The sequence below is a fragment of the Symphalangus syndactylus genome, chromosome 14 (assembly GCF_028878055.3).
Source record: "Symphalangus syndactylus isolate Jambi chromosome 14, NHGRI_mSymSyn1-v2.1_pri, whole genome shotgun sequence".
NCBI classification, from domain to species: domain Eukaryota; kingdom Metazoa; phylum Chordata; class Mammalia; order Primates; family Hylobatidae; genus Symphalangus; species Symphalangus syndactylus.
The window spans coordinates 85,852,807-85,872,170 of record NC_072436.2 but is presented as its reverse complement, the minus strand read 5'-3'; the positions used below and the strand labels follow the sequence as shown (position 1 = coordinate 85,872,170).

General features: G+C 38.4%; 1 protein-coding gene across 2 annotated transcripts in view; it reads left to right on the top strand.

The window, feature by feature from the left end:
• Positions 1 to 19,364, top strand: part of EML6 (EMAP like 6) — a 321,610-nt gene that overhangs the window by 202,419 nt on the left and 99,827 nt on the right. For both annotated transcript variants that reach the window (XM_063617993.1, XM_055243331.2), the window contains 4 exons: positions 2,059 to 2,165; positions 5,036 to 5,154; positions 7,461 to 7,647; positions 9,657 to 9,762. In XM_063617993.1, the coding sequence (XP_063474063.1) occupies positions 2,059 to 2,165; positions 5,036 to 5,154; positions 7,461 to 7,647; positions 9,657 to 9,762 (519 nt within the window). The remainder of the gene's footprint in view (positions 1 to 2,058; positions 2,166 to 5,035; positions 5,155 to 7,460; positions 7,648 to 9,656; positions 9,763 to 19,364) is intronic.

Here is a 19,364-nt window from a genome sequence, read left to right as displayed (position 1 = left end):
ACAGGCATTTGTCACAGATTCTATACCTGGCTTAGTGCAGAAAAAGTGAGCAGTAAATGACTGTGCTCAGCTTCACTGTGAAGATAGAAGGAATTGAAACACATAGCCCACCCTCCAACCCTTCTACCTACATCAAAAGAGTCTGATGTCTTCCCCCCTTTACAGTCTTGTGGTACCAACAGGACATGGCACATCTTAAGCTCTAGGGGCCACCAAGACAGACAATAGTCTGGACAAACACAGAGATTTGAGAGGCACCTTAAAATCATCGGCCAGTCAGATTGGTGAGATCCTTCTCCTATACAAGGCCAGTCTGACAAGATAGGGAGGGGTTTTTTTTTTTTTTTTAATCTAATGCACAGAAACCAACACACAGTGTCAGTGACAATGAAGAAATGAAATTCCAGATAAACGAACAAGACATCTCCAGAAAGCAACCCCAGTTAAGTAGAGATATGTGATTTACCCAACAGGGAATTCAAAATAATAGTCATAAATACCCTCACTGAGGTCAAGAGAGCAATATTAGAACAAATTGAGAACTTTAGAGGTAGAAGGTGTTTTTTAAAAGTACTCAATGAATTTTGGTACTTTTAAAATACTTCCTCTGAGGATGGGCGCTGAGCACGTTGTCTCATGACTGTAATCCCAGCACTTTGGGAGGCTAAGGCAGGTGGATCACTTGAGGTCAGGAGTTTGAACACCAGCCTGGCCAACATGGTGAAACGCCCTGTCTCTACTAAAAATACAAAAATTAGCCAGGCGTGGTAGAGCACATCTGTAATCCCAGCTACAGGGGAGGCTGAGGCAGGAGAATTGCTTGAACCGGGAGGTGAAGGTTGCAGTGAGCCGAGATTGTGCCACTGCACTCCAGCCTGGGTGGCAGAACATGACTCCATCTCAAAAAAAAAAACTTTCTCTGAAGAGTACTGCCACTGAACTGAAAAATTCAATAAAGAGGTTCAACAGCAGACTAGATTAAGCAGAAGAAAGGAACAGTGAATTTAAAGACAGATTACTGGAAACCATCCAATCTGAGAAACAAAAGAAAAAGAGTAAAGATAGCTTAGAGACTTATGGTGGTCCAACAACTTATGTGTTACCAACATGCCAAAAAGAGAAGGGAGAGAAATGGGCAGAAAACATGTTCAAGGAAATAACGGCAGAAAAATTCCCAAGCCTTGGAAAGAAAATAAGCCAAATCAGTCAGGCTGCAGGGGGACAGGGTAACCTTTGAAATGGAAGTGGCCTTCAGAATGGGGCTCAAGGAATGGTTGACGGTTGGGGCCTATGTGTTCCAATCAGTGGACATGTATGTAGTCTTTTCATTTATATCCACTCTGATGTCAGCAGGGATGACCAGGTGATAAAATGAAAAATTATTTGAATAAATGTCGACAAGAATTCTGTGGTGGTTTGGGCCATGACAGTTACCAACACTTGGTGGGCATGGTTAAAAGGCTAAAGAGGATCTGTATTGAAGTAAATGGTTGGATTTGTTTTTGCCCCAGCCTTTCCCTTTTTAAAACCTGCCCATTTTGCAAAACAAAGCTTAAAACCCAGGTATCTGCTATCTAATAGAAATGTGTAAATGACCAACCTATGCAACGTGGTGAAACCTTGTCCCTACAAATAAAATTTAAAAATTAACTGGGCTTGGTGGTATGCATCTCTGTAGTCCCAGCTACCAGGAGGCTGAGGTCGGAGGATTGCTTGAGCCCCGGAGGAGGATGTTGTAGTGAGCTGAGATTGTGCCACTGCACTCCAGCCTGGGAGACAGACCCTGTCTCAAAAAAAGTGTAAATGAGTTTAGTCTGCCTGGTGGGTGGTGTGGGGAAGGAAGTCGGCCTAGTCGGTTAATGTTCCTGAAAGGAGTGAGGGGTGGGCTGAAGTAAACCAAAAGATGAAAGAAAGATGTTTTAACAATTTATATTAAATGAAAACTATGGTATAGTTTTTATTTACTTTGCTAGGATAAAAGGAAAAATAGTTTAGATAATTTCAGCTGCTCAGAGTCTCAGAATTTTTGCTTGTTTCTTATGGGTTGTATCTCTGCAGAAGGTGGAGCTGATTCCTACAGTGAAGAATCTGATTCAGATTTATCTGATGTGCCCGAATTGGACTCTGATATAGAGCAAGAAACTCAAATCAATTATGATCGCCAGGTCAGTAAGCAGGGAGCAATGAACATTTGTAACCCCAGAAGAAGGGGATCTTACTGGATTTGGACATAGCACTAAAAATGACTGGCACTTAGACAAGGAGAATTAAGCCAAAACAAGAAAAATAGTCTACTTTGTGCCTTTAAGTGTAGGTTAAAACCAAAGTGTTTACCCAGTCATACCATTAAAATTTATTTCAGCGGAAAGTAATTGCAAAGTTTCAAAACTGAACCCCTAGTATTTGGGCTTTTTGCCTCCCTAGCACCTAAAACTTTAAAATATTTTTTTTGAAGAAAAATGTGCAAGTAAGCCATAGGTCTTTTTTCACTTTCTTAGCAGATTATGAAAGCATGTGTTTTCTTTACAAGGATGGATACCCTTGAGGCATGCTGGTTTGCATTTGAGCTTGTTAGCCCGGTTTTTCTATTAACTTACTGCAACCATTATCCATTTAATCAAAGTAATTATCTACTTAAAGCTCAAATAAAGTGTGTATTAATCTCTCCAGTCAGAAATTACCTCTAGTAGGAATGCTGATCAGCTGACTTCAATTTTTTTGGAAGTTGACATATCATTTTAGCACTAAACAGTGAGTGTTAAAGCAATCCCTCAGAGGAATCTGAACACCTTGTTACAGCAATAACCATAGGGGTTCTCTTTTTCTTCCTTGTCACTTAACAAAGATATGTGAAGCAGATTCTGTACATGAATGTGGAATGAATAAGACTTCAAATTTCAGATACATCAACTGTCAGTGTTGCCAATAGAGATTTAGGATATAGGCCTATGGCAGCTACCATGTATTGAAAGATGTTAAGTAACTTGCCCATGTCCACTTTGCTTGTAGTATTAGGATAACAATGCTTACCTAGGCTTCTCTCCAGAGTGCACATTCTATGCACTACTTGGTTTGCCTCTGTATAAGCACTAAATTGGAATATTTTTCAGCCCATAATCATCACTCATTGATTCAGGGTTTGAAAAATTGTGTTCATACCAAGGCAGTCTAGTGGTTTGCGTCAGCCCCATGATGAAATCATCTTGACTGTGTATTGACACATTGTATTATGCAATATGACTACTAAAAAGGACTTGAAAAGAGATTATTGTCTGTGGCCATACAACCCTGAACGTAGTCGATCTTGCCCGAAAGGAAATTATTAATATGGAAATATTATGCAAACACTAAACAATATTATACTCTGGTATCAGGAGACAATAAAATTTAAACACAATACAAAATTTAGGCAAAGAAATCTTTAATTGGGAAGTGTTTGTTTAATAAAATGATGCCAGTAGAAGAATGAAAAGGGACTAGGCACAGTGACTCATTCCCGTAATCCGGATGCTTTGGGAGGACGAGGTGGGAGCATCACTTGAGGCCAGGAGCTTGAGACCAGCGTAGTTAACATGGTCTCTGTATCTACAAAAAAAAAAAAATGCTGGGCATGTGCCTATAGTCCCGGCTACTCAGGAAGCTGAGGTGGGAGGATTGTCTAAGCCCAGGAGTTTGAGGGCTACATGCCACTGTACTCCAGTCTGGGCAACAGAGCAAGACCCTGTCTCTAAGAGAAATAAATAAAAGAATGATAAGGTAGACTTAAAATTCATGCCTATGACTCAAACAGTTTGAATATCCTTAATGTGAAAATCTGAATTCTCCGAAATCCAAAACTTTGTAAGTACCGGTATGATGCTCAAAGGAAATGTGCATTGGAGCATTTTGTATTTTGGTTTTGGATTTGGAATGCTCAACCAGTAAGTATAATGCAAATATTCCAAGATCTGAAAAAATCTGAATCCGAAACATTTCTGATCCGAAACATTTCAAATAAGGAATACTCAACCTGTATATTCTCCCTGACATTTCACTTTCCAATGCTTTCACTGATATTTGATTTACATTCACCATATTCCTGAGTGATTCCTTAACAGGGATTTTTTAACTCAATTTTACAGATGAGAATTTGAGGCCCACAGAGGTTATGAGACCTGTTTAAACAATAGAAATATCAAGACTAGAATTCATTGCTCTAAAGTAAATAGTTGGTGAGCTGATGAAAGCATCATGAAATAAGATGATAATTATCTTTAGATTCTAGAAGCTTGGTTAATTGCATCTGTAGTAGACACAACAGTGGTGAGAGTTCTTCTGACCTTTCACAAATGATTTTTGATCAAATCCTAAACAGGGACCTTATATTTTATGATTTTTAAAAGAGTTTGATTAAAAACTTGATGAAGATGAGAAATTATTGCTAGATTCGATTTGATTCTCCACCTGTTAAATGGACATTTCTTGGATTTGATTCTCCACCTGTTAAATGGTCATTTCTTGATAGCAAAGATGAGTTTTTATGTGCGTTTAAATGGTACAATCAGCAGCACGTTTTAGGTCCCAAGTTAGAACAAGATTGATCTTTACCCTATATCTTGGATCTGTTAAGATGCATGAAGCTGTGAAGGGAATGTGGTCCAAAGAGGGATTTCAGGAGAAAATTGTCATGACTCATGAGGTCCACATTTTTCAAATGTCAGAATCAGTAAGAGATTTCTGGCCTTAGAAGAAATCAAACAAACTATTTTATTTATATTTTACTGATACTTAATTTCCTTTAAAATTTACTAATATATTTTCTAGGCATTAAGAAAACAGTAACAAATCAAGAAAGATTATTTTAAAATCCCAATTATTTAAAAAATAGTTCATATTAATTTTGTTTGTTAGGAAAAAGTAATATTCATTCTCATGTCTTAAGTTTTCAAAGACATATTATTGAAGCAATTAAAGATTTTACAAGAATGTCAAGATACTGATATTTTTGGAACCTGATGAAAGGCATCTCACCCAGATGTTTCTGTTGTACTTTAAGGTTTACAAAGAAGATCTACCTCAGCTAAAGCAACAAAGTAAAGAGAAAAACCACGTAGTGCCCTTCCTCAAACGAGAAAAGGCTCCTGAGGACAGCTTGAAACTCCAGTTCATACACGGGTGGGTGGCCTGTCATGGGCGCCCGTGCGTGTTCCTCTGTCTCTGCCTGGCTGTCACCAACCTTAGCACCAGGCTTAAGGGATCCCCTCCCCTCAGTATCGTCCTCCTCTTGGCTAGCTCTTCTCTGCAATGTGCACTTGTACCTGTGGTTGCTATTTTAAGTGTGACTCTCTGTCCAGTTGCCTCGTCGATGCTCTGTGGCCATCACAGTGTGATTGTCTCTAGATTTCTCAGACTTCATGTAATTCCATGACATAAAGGGTACTGCTGCTCATTGCTGCTGCACTTCTTTCTCATCACCATCTTCACTTCCTCTTTCTCCTTTCCCCTGATCCCTTGCTCCGTTTTGCTGGCTCCACCATAGGACAGTATTTTCTTCAAATATTTTCTGCACATGTGCCCAAAATAATTTTGAATTTTGTAAAATTATATGCACCCTTGCATATTTTAAGTAGACAACTAAACCTTTTTAATGTCGGTGTAAATGGCTGAGAAAGATACTATCTGTATTATGAATAAATCAGTCCTTTAAATGGATGCAAAGGAACCTAAATGCCATAAATATTTCATTCTCACTATTATCAACTTAAAAAATATGTGAAGCCAGACACCGTGGCTCACACCTGTAATCCCAGCCCTTTGGGAGGCTGAGGCAGGTGGATTGCTTGAGCCCAGGAGTTCGAGACATGGTGAAATCTCATCTCTACAAAAAACTAGCCAGATGTGGTGGCTTGCATCTCTAGTCCCAGCTACCCAGGAGGGAAGTTGAGGTTGGAGAATCACCTGAGTTGGGGAGGTCTAGGCTGCAGTGAGCCGTGATCTTGCCAGTGCACTCCAGCCTGGGTAACAGTGAGGCCCTGTCTCAAAAGGGGAAAAAAATACATGAACAAGTCCTTCTAAAACAGGAAGATATTTTACATCATTCATATTTCTACCTAAGCTCACATTTCCATTCTAATTTTCCCATAAAATTTTACCCTAACATAATCTTTTTATGCTTGAGAGCCGTTTGTCACCATATCATACCCTCTGCAAGAAAAAAAAATTTTCTGTGATCCTAAGACTCTAACTCAGCCCAATACAGTATCCACTAGCCACACACAGCCACTGAGCACTTAAAATATGGCTATTCTGAAAAAAGATGTTCTGCGTGTGTAAAATGCACACCAATTTTGAAGACTTACTATGAAAAGAGGAATGTAAAATATCTCATCAGTTTTTATATTGATTACATTTTGACATAGTAATATCTTAGATGTGTTTTGGGTTTAAAATGTTACTGAAATAAATTTTCTTTGTTTTCTGTTGTGGCAACTAACAAATTTTTAATTACTTAGGAGGATCATGTTATTTTTCTGTTAGATAGTGCTGTTCCATTAACAATTTATTTGAATTATAATAGTAAAGTCGACTAAATCAACATGAATATATTACTAATTGTGACATAATTATTAAGCACAGAAAAATTTTGTTGGAAATTATTTTAATATGATGGATTGGTTTTCAATTGCAAGATCTGTGCATTTATATTACTTATTAGAATGTAACAAAGTTTAATATTGAGTCTATTCTCAGTTCTCATTTTTGTATAGATGTAAGCACTGAGAAAGTTTATTCTCTTAAATAAGTAGGTAAGAATGGAGGCCATTTTATAGCAATGTTATTCAATTCCTCGAACTCCTATGATAGGCCAAAAAAGTCATATTTGATTTTGATATATCACAAAAAATAATGATCTTTCAGCTGGTAATTCCATTAAGTCTCTGTACAATTTTGTTGAAAGCAAAGAATTGGAAATCGCTTGATTTGCAGGATTCCTTAGCCAGTCATTAGAGTTGTTTTCTTTCAACATACATACTTGTATTTTGAATTGTTCCTTTGTTTTGGTGCCCCTAGAAGGGTCTGTGTCCCAGAGTAATACAGCGTAGTAGGATTCCAGATGGAGGAGAGGAATGGCTTTCTGTAGTGGGCAGAAGGCATTTATGAGAGGGGAGATGGGAAAGGAATACCTGTGCCTCATCACAGATGTGTTCTCAGATGATCATTTTTAAGAAGAAGCGCACACAATAGCTGAGGATCTGCTAACAGATTCTGTTACAATGCTCAGTGCCAATGTGCCTTTTTGAGAGTCATCTCATGCCCTCAGATGGCCACACATCCTCATTTAAACATTACTGTCCTATGTGACACCTGGAGTTCCACTTGTACATGTTCACGTCAATATGTTAACCTTGCCTCTGACACCTCCTGCTCCATGCATTTGCTGTTTGTTCAACCACTGTGCATTTCTTGGACCTGTGCTTCAGTTATAGAGGCTACGACTGTAGAAACAATCTGTTCTACACACAAGCTGGAGAAGTAGTCTACCACATTGCTGCAGTTGCTGTTGTGTATAATCGGCAGCAGCACTCCCAGAGGCTGTACCTGGGGCACGATGACGACATTCTCAGCCTGACCATCCATCCCGTGAAGGACTATGTGGCTACTGGGCAGGTATCTATCTCCTGTAAAACTAGGGCCTAGCCAAAAAGGGAATTTAATTTTTGAATTCAGTTTAAATATTAGAAATTCAAGAAATACTTGGTAGAAATAAACATGAGACGGGAAGGTGAAGATTGAATGATCATTGGATCCTTCCAAGATGATGGGAGAATCAACCAAAGCATTTTAGCACTATTGGGAGACCTCTGAGGAGTTCTTGTCCTGGAATGATGAAATCTATGAATGGGACCAGCTAAAACTAAAACAGTGAAAGTTTTGTCAAGGAGTAGCTTTATATACTTCCTCACTGTATGCCCAGGACTTAGTATATCCTAGGTACTCAATAAATATTTATTGAATGAACCATTTAAAAGTACTATAACATCTAGAGTATAATTATATTTGTAAGATTTAAAACCATAAGACTTTTGACTAATTTATATTTTAGCCTTATAAAAACACCTTGAATTTTATCTGAACTTTTTTTGAAATGCCTAAACCTTAGATTGAGTCTGTAATTGAAAAAGCTGCTAAAACAGGGACCCTCTACAGTCATTTGGGAGTGGAAAGAGAAAAATAATCATTAATTTATTGAAGACTTTATTAAACTCAGATGTATTACCTTGCTGGCAAAAGAGTAATATTGTCAAAAGTATTTTTAGTTTTATCTTTTCCTCAAATGTATAGATTATACTTTTGTTCAGTTTTTATAATGAGTGTTTAATTGCAGATAATACTTCAACTGGTATTAACTAAGTGGCAAATTCTAAGAAAACATTCTTGGTATAATGTCAAAGGTTAACATGAGACAAGCCCTTTTCCTGAGACTTGACGTGCAGGTGGTAAAGCCTTTGGACAGAGTTCATAACCTGGGGTTCATGAAATCTACGAATGAAAATGAGAACATGAGGGGAGTCAACCCCTTAAAAAGTTGTATTTGGGGGGGGGAAGGATCTATAGCTTTTAAATTGTTTTTTAAAAGGGTTACAGTCCTCCAAAGGGTAAGGGCTGACCATTGGCTTATACATGAATTTGCTGGCCCTCCAACTGAAAATTAGAGACCTATTGTGTTAGGTGATGTTATAAGGTTTTACAAGTAATTGATCATTGCTTTGCTTTTTCACTTGCCCTTATTTTTTGTCCGTCTTATAAACAGATGGTACTCTATTCACGTGTATTTAATAGCCTCTTTTTTTAAGTAAAAGCCAAAGGTGGTTTTTTTACATAAATCCCCGAGGAGATACTGCACTCGATACTGTATTTGATGGAAGGTAAACCAGTGGCAAACAGTATTCCAGCAGCCACCTGCAGGAGACTGGGCCTCCACAGACCTCTGTAGGAGTGGCCTGGATTCTGCTCAATTATGTCTATGGCTTTATCTCCCATTTTTCCTTTTAAAGTCATCACACCCAACAGGTTTCCCCGCCTCTCACTACATATTACAAGTGAGAAAAACCACTTTACTATTATAATTTTCTTTGTTGTTGGGGATTAGTGTGATAGAAGCTGGTATCCCTGCAAAGATAATCCACCTTACTAAAAGATAGTTATGCCATAAAAATGTTATTTCCCAGGGGGAGAAGTGGGGCCAGGCCTTCTTCTGGTGGGTAGCGTAATTGAGAATGGGTAAAATAACTCTGGATAGCGTCATGACAATGTACAAGTGACTTCCTTGACTGAGAAGCAGAATCTTGTGTCGAGCTGGGAAGGCCAGGAGAGGGAATGGTAGAAGTAACTGACAAAAACAAGGCACAGTGGACATTTGAATTAGCCTTAAAGGCCCAGGCATCAGCTTAGGCTCTATTGGAACTCTACCTGATTACCAGGACAAGCCTCTTAAAGATACAGTGCCTCAGTTTCCTCATCTCAAAAATAACTGAGTTGTAGCAGATGATTTCCTAGGGTCCTTCTATTCTCCAAATGGGTTTATCTTGGTTTCTGAGCAGTGTTGGACTCTAAGGAACAAAATCATTGTTAGTATAACGTATTAGTAGTTAATAACAGTCATCCTGTTATTTAAGGTTGGAAGAGATGCTGCTATTCATGTGTGGGACACACAAACTCTAAAATGTTTGTCGTTGTTGAAAGGACAACATCAGAGAGGAGTGTGTGCACTTGATTTTTCAGGTAAGGCCCAGAGTCATTGACACATGGTTCTACCTTGAGAGAGAGACACAGAGAGAGTATGCCCCGCACGCGTGCGTGTTTGTGTATTTAAACATGCTCCCACTTAGTTGTTCTGTTTGTATTGAAGTGCAAGCTCTTTGTATGCCAGCTACCCGCTCTTAGACTGGGAATCATACATGGGAATACCTCACCAAAAAATGTGGCCTTTAGATTACACACCCCTTCCCATCTTACTCATTTTCTGTCTCCTAAGTCATTACCCAGAGCTCACACTGTGTTCTGAATTTGCTTGAGTGATTTGAAATCCAGAGCAGCTGTTGCTGTTGACTTAGTCGCAAATGTCTGGCAGTGACTCAGAACATCAATTTCATCTCTCCAAATAAGTGGGAGCACATCACTTCTGATTGAAAATACAAAGTACTAGAGAGAAGGCTGCAAATTCTCTGCAGAGGGCCACTTTACAACATTGGTATTTCGGAAGTAACTTTTATATTGAAAAAATAGAACTGAAGTTTTCATCTCCTTAATTTAAAATTTGAACACAGTATCATAAAAAATAACTGATGAAAGTTAAGTTCCTTTAGAGTGAGTTTTCTTTAAGCTGGCATTTGAGAATGAGGGCCTATCACTAAAAGTATTTCTACCTAGAAATTTTTAATAATTGCAACTGTAGAAATTAGATCAATAGAAAAACAATTCTAAACTTTCTACAGAAAGCTGATTTTATAATTTTTTTCTAAATTTTATTTAAGTGCTTAATAAATATAACATGTGTAATATTATTAAATTCCATGACTCCACAAGCCTGATCGTTCTCCCCTGTCCCTTCCTCTCCCTGTTCAAGCCCTCACTCTCCCTCATCTATCCCATGGTAGTCATGCTGGTCTCTAATTCTATCCCCACTTCCTCAGTCCATCCTACCCTCTTCTGGAGTCTCCCAAAAGCATAGTTACCATTGCCACCACATGGATTCCCCTTGGTTGGCTGACTCATTGTGGAGCCCTTGGGACATCCATGGCCTTCCATGATCTGGCCTTAACCTTCCTTAGCAGCATTTTTAACCCACCAGCCCATTAGTGCTCCTTCACATCTGTCTAACTGTGGAGGCTACATGCACTCTTGCCCTTCGTCTGCCTGTGTTCTTTGCTCATGCTGTTCTCATGTGTCTTTTCAAGTCCTCCCGTCCTTTAAGGTCAAGCTGGAAGTTTTCTCTTCCAACTTTACAGGGAGAAATAACCTGTCCTTTTTTCTGCATCCCTTAACCCTTTGTTGTCATTGCTCTTATGGCACCCATTGCTCTTGTGACACTCCATGTGGCACACAGTTACTGTGTCAGCAACTCCCAGGCATTTCACACACAGTAAACTACTTGGCAATAGAACCCATCTGTCTGCTCACCCCTGCACATGTCATATTGCTATGCAAATAGAAGCTACTAAAAAAATGTGAATGACTAAATGAACAAATGAAGTTCTGCTTAATGCACTTTGTCTTACCTTTCCCTATTACTACTATAATTTTACATTATAAACCACGTTTGGGTGAAAACTACCTTCATTGCCTGACCAATGCAACATGGGGCAGTTTTCAGTTTTTGTAACAGGCTTGTTCTCACATACTGTAAATTACTCTACAAATCTGAGCTGCTGTATCATTATTAGAAGTTATTCAATGCCTTTGTTGATTATTAAATTAGTAAAAATCCAGGCTAAACAGTTTATACTCTACACTGGTGACATGTGAGGTAGGAGAAGGCATAAGTGTCAAGGGAGAGAGAACTCCGCATACCACCTGCCAGCTGAATAACACAGTGAGTAATTCACTCAATAAACAGTGAATACAAAGTCCAAACTCCCGGAATTTTGATGGACTGCAGTTTTAAAATAGGTGTGCCATGTGTCACTGATAAAGCAATGAAACCTAAAAGAAACTGTAATTTTATTTCAAATACGATTGTATTTCAAAGATGTGGGTGAATTCCTTCTGCTTTTTGTTCTCCATAGTTCCACTCCTCAGTGGCCAAACTGCCTTTTTCCTAAAATTAATTTTGCTAGCAGACACATACGTGTATACTTAATATTTAAGTAATTAATATGCTTTAGAAGAGTGGTAAAATGCCCGTTAAAGTAGCAAAAATAAATAACAACAGCTAAATGTTTACAACATTATTGGGAATCCAATATATTCATACATTTGGCAGCACTAAAAATTGACTCAATTCTAGCGAACAATCTGGTAATGTATAATAAAGCTGTAATTCAAAATGACAAGTATGAAATTGTATTTTACGCACATTTCAATGTATCAAGATAAAAGAAAAAATTGAACTCAAAACACCATCTATCACTGATAGCAAATGAGAATGTGCGTATGTGTATTAGCAAATAAACAAAGTGGCAAGAAATTTAGAGTAATATAAATAGAATTTAATCATTTGGTTATTTCCTCTATAGAGTTGATTAATTTTCTGTTTTTTAAAATCAAAATAATTAGCTCGTGTTATTTAAACACCTTTGGAGGAAGAGATTAGCAGATCAAAGACATTAATTATGAGATGAGTTGGTAGCAATAAGCTGGTACCCAGTAATGTGGCCTCTGCATTTCAGATAGCTAACATTTCCTCAGGGCTTATTAGTTTTATAGAAGAAAGAACAGGAAATTAAGTGAGCTTAGAAACCTTTTTCCCGTAAGGCAGCCCTTCAAATCAGTGCCTGGGTAGAGAAATCAGATACTCTGGAGGAGGGGAGGAGCCCGGTTCTGTAACTGCTTCTGATTCCCATCTTAGGCAAATAAATTCTCAAATATGAAATGTTTTGTGCATAAGAAGGGTATTTCAGTATTTTAACAATAGAGTCTCCATTGCCCAGATAACAGTCACTGGGAAAGAGCCCATTTTTCAGCAAATGTGTTGTTTTTGATTATGGAAATTCACCTTTTTGTCTTACAGGTTAAGTAGTATGTCAATATATAAATGGTAGAAAGGAATCTGATAGTTGTAGAAAGTACTAATACTAAGGACTATTGCGGAAAAACTTTCACTGATACGTGATTCATTACCATAAATGGTTACATACAGATGAGTTGTAGTCATTGACTGGGGGTTGGGGTGAGGGAGTGGGAACCTGTGGTGACTCCTGAAAGTGTGAGCTGAGGCCTGTTTGGTTTAATTTCTATTGATAGCAGTCTATGTTCTAATAATATAGTTTGAGTCTTAAACCCCTGTACCACTTTATAGGCTGAGAATGGAGATCCTGAAGTTCGGTGGGGTGGCCTGGGTAAAAGTCAACAGTGGCCGATCCAAAGGCAGAACCCAGGTCCGTTGCGAGAGCCACCAGGCCTGGGTTTGTCAGCAGGCAGGAGGCATGCCAGGAGTTCTCCTCGGTGTCAGGCCTCCTCCTGCCCCTTCCCGTTGCCGGTGCTAGTGTGTACACTTGGCAAGAGTGTCATGCCCGGGACACTCGGTGTGCAGGCTCACTTTCTGCTCCCTGTGCCCTCCAGTAAGCGTGTCCATCTGCCCCTCCCACCCTCCACTGTAACTATGGAGTAGACATGGTGGTGCATAGAGGCCCCCACATGGAACAGCCCCAAGTGAAGAGAGATCCCGTTCTAAAACAGCGCAGAAACACATGCTTACCTGAAGTATGAACAAGGGCAACTAACACTACCTTCCTTTGGAAACTGATAGAAAAGTGAGTAGCTCAAGTAGAAATGTTGAAAGAGGAGACTACGCAGACCTCCTTGTTTAACGGCGTAAACAGGGCACTGACATGACACTCATCAGTTATGATTTAGCTAGTGCTCCATCTGTGTGCCTCAGGATTCCTGTCGCTGCCCATCTCTTAGGAGTTGGCTCTTTTGGGGGATTTTGTGGATACCTACTGATAGTGTGCTTGTCTCTTACTAAAGAATAAATTGTCCTGGAAATATAAAGCAGGCAAACAATGCGAAAACTAGACAACAAATAAGCACAGTTATGTGTGAGGATTTAGATTGTTCTTGCCACTTTTCGAAAGCAAACAAAAGACATTTTTAGTTGAAAACATTTCTTGGGACAAAATTTGTAACTGGGCTACAAGGACAAGAAGGAATGAATTTATGTTATCTCAGCTGAGAACCTCTTTTAACTCAGTATTTATTACTGTCTAGGGGAAGGGGAACCATTTTTGTTTTGTGCTTGCCGTGAGGAAAGTGCTTCCACATGAATAGAAAACCAGATTAGAAATAGAAAAGGTCAACCACAGAAATATTTTCTAGCCTAAATATCAACCATATAATTTTTTAAAAAACTTCATAGAATAATACTGATTTCCATAAGGGCATATGTAAGACTTGATTTCATTGTGTTCAATAGAAAACCTATGCATTTTTTATGAGCCCTGAATAGAGAGACCAACTCATAATTGTCTGAAAAAAACTTTTTCTAATTCACCCTTTACTATTGACATTAAATGCCTTCATATTATTTCTGGACTCTGTCACAAACATCCATAATTAATGCATGCTGTGACTGGAAAGATGTGAAAGGACATTACCTAAGACTCTAAAAACATGGCTAAAAATAAAAAAACTCCAACTAACTGGTCAGAGAGTAGATTTCCAAAGCTAAGACCAAGCCTTACAGGGAAAGTGAGAACAGGGAAAGAGTAAAAAGGTAGCCAATTTTATTTCCAAACTGTGTAATATATACACAGAAATAGCCCACACCCGCAGAACTCGGGGAAGTCCTCATCCCAAAGAAGAGGTATGGTTGTTGAGGCACCTCTGGGTTTGCACTTCTGCTTCCATTGCTACCCACAATCAGAATACCTTTTTTGGTTTAGAAAGGTGGTATAACAGTGAGGATAAGCTGACAGGGCCTTGCAGAAATTGTCCTAAAATAAAAGCTCACCTCCTATCCCGGCAAAATCAGCTTATCCTTAGGCCTTCTTCAGATGACATGAAACTTTACTATTTTAAATGTATTTGTGCTTGCATTCCAAGAAGAACATATTATAACTACACAGATTTCAAAAGAAAACATGAAATATAGTCAATGAATGCAACAAGACATTGAATATTTGTAGTGTTTTTGAAATGAATAATTTTTTTAAAAATTTGTTTATAATTAACACATAATTGCAAATGTTTATGGGGTAGAATGCGACATTTCAGTACATGTATATATTGTGTAATGATCAAATCAGAGTAGCTATCACATCCATCACCTCAAACATTTATCATTTATTTGTGGTGATAACATTCAAGGTCTTCTTTTCTAGCTATTTTGAAATATACATTATTAGCTATAGTCACCTTAATATGTAATATAACACCAGAACTTACTCTTCCTAACTGTAACTTTGTATTCACTCTTTACTCATCATCCAAAAAAAAATTTTTTTTTTTTTTTTTTGAGACAAGGTCTCACTGTGTCACCCAGGCTGGAGTGCAGTGACACGATCATGGCTCACTGCAGCTTGGACCTCCTGAGCTCAGTCGATCCTCCCAACTCAGCCTCCCAATTAGCTGGGACTACAGATGCACACCACCACGCTTAGCTAATTTTTTTGTATTTTTTGTAGAGACTGGGTTTTGTCGTGTTGCCCAGGCTGATCATCAACTCCTGGGCTCAAGGGATTCACCTGCCTCAGCCTCCCAAAGTGTTGGGATTACAGATGTGAGCCACTGCACCTGGCCAAAATCTTTATAGCTATATAACGTAGTACATTCTATTTCAATTTATACCATCCACAGGCATATTCTGTCTTTATCTTCTTCCTCATCATCAATGTCACCAGTATCATCAACATTCATTGAAAACTTGATTAGTGTGAGGCTTACAAAGGAAATGTGATAAGATTATTATAAGCCTTTAGACATGAAGTCCTTGCCCATGCCTATGTCCTGAATGGTATTGCCTAGGTTTTCTTGTAGGATTTTAATGGTTTTAGGTCTAACATATAAGTCTTTAATCCATCTTGAATTAATTTTTGTATAAGGTGTAAGGAAGGGATCCAGTTGCAGCTTTCTACATATGGCTAGCCAGTTTTCCCAGCACCATTTATTAAATAGGGAATCCTTTCCCCATTTCTTGTTTTTGTCAGGTTTGTCAAAGATCAGATAGTTGTAGCTATGCGGCATCATTTCTGAGGGCTCTGTTCTGTTCCATTGATCTATGTCTCTGTTGTGGTACCAGTACCATGCTGTTTTGGTTACTGTAGCCTTGTAGTATAGTTTAAAGTCAGGTAGCGTGATGCCTCCAGCTTTGTTCTTTTGGCTTAGGATTGACTTGGCGATGCGGGCTCTTTTTTGGTTCCATATGAACTTTAAAGTAGTTTTTTCCAATTCTGTGAAGAAAGTCATTGGTAGCTTGATGGGGATGGCATTGAATCTATAAATTACTTTGGGCAGTATGGCCATTTTCACGATATTGATTCTTCCAACCCATGAGCATGGAATGTTCTTCCATTTGTTTGTATCCTCTTTTATTTCATTGAGCAGTGGTTTGTAGTTCTCCTTGAAGAGGTCCTTCACATCCCTTGTAAGTTGGATTCCTAGGTATTTGATTCTCTTTGTAGCAATTGTGAATGGGAGTTCACTCATGATTTGGCTCTCTGTTTGTCTGTTATTGGTGTACAAGAATGCTTGTGATTTTTGTACATTAATTTTGTATCCTGAGACTTTGCTGAAGTTGCTAATCAGCTTAAGGAGATTTGGGGCTGAGACAATGGGGTTTTCTAGATATACAATCATGTCATCTGCAAACAGGGACAATTTGACTTCCTCTTTTCCTAATTGAATACCCTTTATTTCCTTCTCCTGCCTGATTGCTCTGGCCAGAACTTCCAGCACTATGTTGAATAGGAGCGGTGAGAGAGGGCATCCCTGTCTTGTGCCAGTTTTCAGAGGGAATAGGCGTGGGCAAGGACTTCATGTCTAAAACACCAAAAGCAATGGCAACAAAAGCCAAAATCGACAAATGGGATCTCATTAAACTAAAGAGCTTCTGCACAGCAAAAGAAACTACCATCAGAGTGAACAGGCAACCTACACAATGGGAGAAAATTTTTGCAACCTACTCATCTGACAAAGGGCTAATATCCAGAATCTACAATGAACTCAAACAAATTTACAAGAAAAAAACAAACAACCCCATCAAAAAGTGGGCAGAGGACATGAACAGACACTTCTCAAAAGAAGACATTTATGCAGCCAAAAAACACATGAAGAAATGCTCCTCATCACTGGCCATCAGAGAAATGCAAATCAAAACCACAGTGAGATACCATCTCACACCAGTTAGAATGGCCATCATTAAAAAATCAGGAAACAACAGGTGCTGGAGAGGATGTGGAGAAATAGGAACACTTTTACACTGTTGATGGGACTGTAAACTAGTTCAACCATTGTGGAAGTCAGTGTGGCGATTCCTCAGGGATCTAGAACTAGAAATACCATTTGACCCAGCCATCCCATTACTGGGTATATACCCAAAGGACTATAAATCATGCTGCTATAAAGACACATGCACACGTATGTTTATTGTGGCACTATTCACAATAGCAAAGAGTTGGAACCAACCCAAATGTCCAACAACGATAGACTGGATTAAGAAAATGTGGCACATATACACCATGGAATACTATGCAGCCATAAAAAATGATGAGTTCGTGTCCTTTGTAGGGACATGGATGAAACTGGAAAACATCATTCTCAGTAAACTATCGCAAGGACAAAAAACCAAACACCGCATGTTCTCACTCATAGGTGGGAATTGAACAATGAGAACTCATGGACACAGGAAGGGGAACATCACACTCCGGGGACTGTTGTGGGGTGAGGGGAGGGGGGAGGGACAGCATTAGGAGATACACCTAATGCTAAATGACGAGTTAATGGGTGCAGGAAATCAACATGGCACATGGATACATATGTAACAAACCTGCACATTGTGCACATGTACCCTAAAACCCTAAAGTATAATAAAAAAAAAAAAAGATTATTATAAGCCTTAAAAGAGCTTATGATCTTAAAAAAGGAGAGAGAAAACACCAATAAAAATAAAATCAAGTACAGAGCCATGCCAACATAGAAACAACCAGACCATATCAAAAGATATGGAAAAAATAATGTTGGTAATGAATAGAGGAAGTCATTACCAGTTCCTTCTCCTAAATGCATAAAGAGGGACCTTGCCCAATTTAAAGCCTGGTAACATTGAAGCATAGGGGGATATCATTAGTTGTTATTTGAAAGACATAGTTTATAATAATCACCTGGTGGTGATTTTGCCCTTAAGGAAAGTGTTAACGTCTTCATCTAATACTACAGCCTAGTAGCTTGAAAGGGTCACGTAGCTTTCAAATCCTTGCCTCATACTTAGTAGTGATGGAGGGTTGGAGAGGATTTGCTTTGTTAAACCAGACTTTTTCTTTCTCTGACTCTCCTTCATCCAGAAAAGGAGGAGGAGACTACCATTTCCAGTTGGTTGGAGGAGGGTCTCTGGCATAAGCAAGGGCCCTCAAAGCATGGGCACTGGTTAGCGTTTGAGATGGGGTAGCCAGATTGAGCCAACAAAATTAAAGGAAGCTCAATTAAATTTGAGTTTCACGTAAATAATTTTTGTCATAAGTGTATTCCATGCAAAATAAGGATAAATATGTAATATACATATAAATATTACATGGGACATACTTGTACTAAGAAATTAGTTACTGCTTACCTGAAATGCCAATTTAACAAGGTTTTCTATATTTTATTTGGCAACCCTAATTTGGGATCTACTGCAGGTCTGCCTTTGAAAATACCAGTTGAGACCTCCGAGTGGACTGGCAGAACTGGGAGAGGCAATTTATCACAGACCTGTGTTGCTTTACCCTCATGGCTGGCCCTTGGTAGTCAGAGAAGAGCCCTGATATACTGATGCAGGATGAGCTTGATCACTCGTCTCCTAGCAACCGCACAGCTAGTGGAAGGGAGACTGCTGACCCAGAGATGCTTCTGTGTTGAATCTAGCCTTGCAGGGAGGCAGCAAAGGAAAGGCTTATTGAGCATACCTCTTCTTTTGTCTTGAAGGGAAAAAGCAAATTAACTGTTTTTATTTGAAATTTAATTGTGTATTCAGTATATTTTTTAAAACAATTTTTGGGAAAATAACCTAAATGTCCAAATTATAGTAATCATGGGTAATTATTATTCTCTTAGAGAAATAAATTATCCTAGAAATGTAAAGCAGACAAGTGATGTGAAAACTAGACAATAAGCAGTTATACATAGGGATTTACAGTAATCTATTCTTGCCACTTTTCTAAACAATTATAAGTAATATTTAATACTAAAGGAAAATGTTCATGGTATAATAGATGAAGAAAGATTAGATAACCTGTTCAGTATTATGCTGGTATTGTTTTTTCTAAGCACATTTGTGTAAAGACTGGTAGGATATATATCAAATATTAGCCTAGAAATTTGGAAGATTTAAAAATTTTCTGTATCCATATTTTCTACATTTCCTATAACAAGTACACTACATTTGCAATAGGGAACATAAAATTTTTAAATTGTAAAATCATCTTTTGAAAGAATTTTTTAAGTTAAATTTCGTTTCTATAATGTTCCTAACT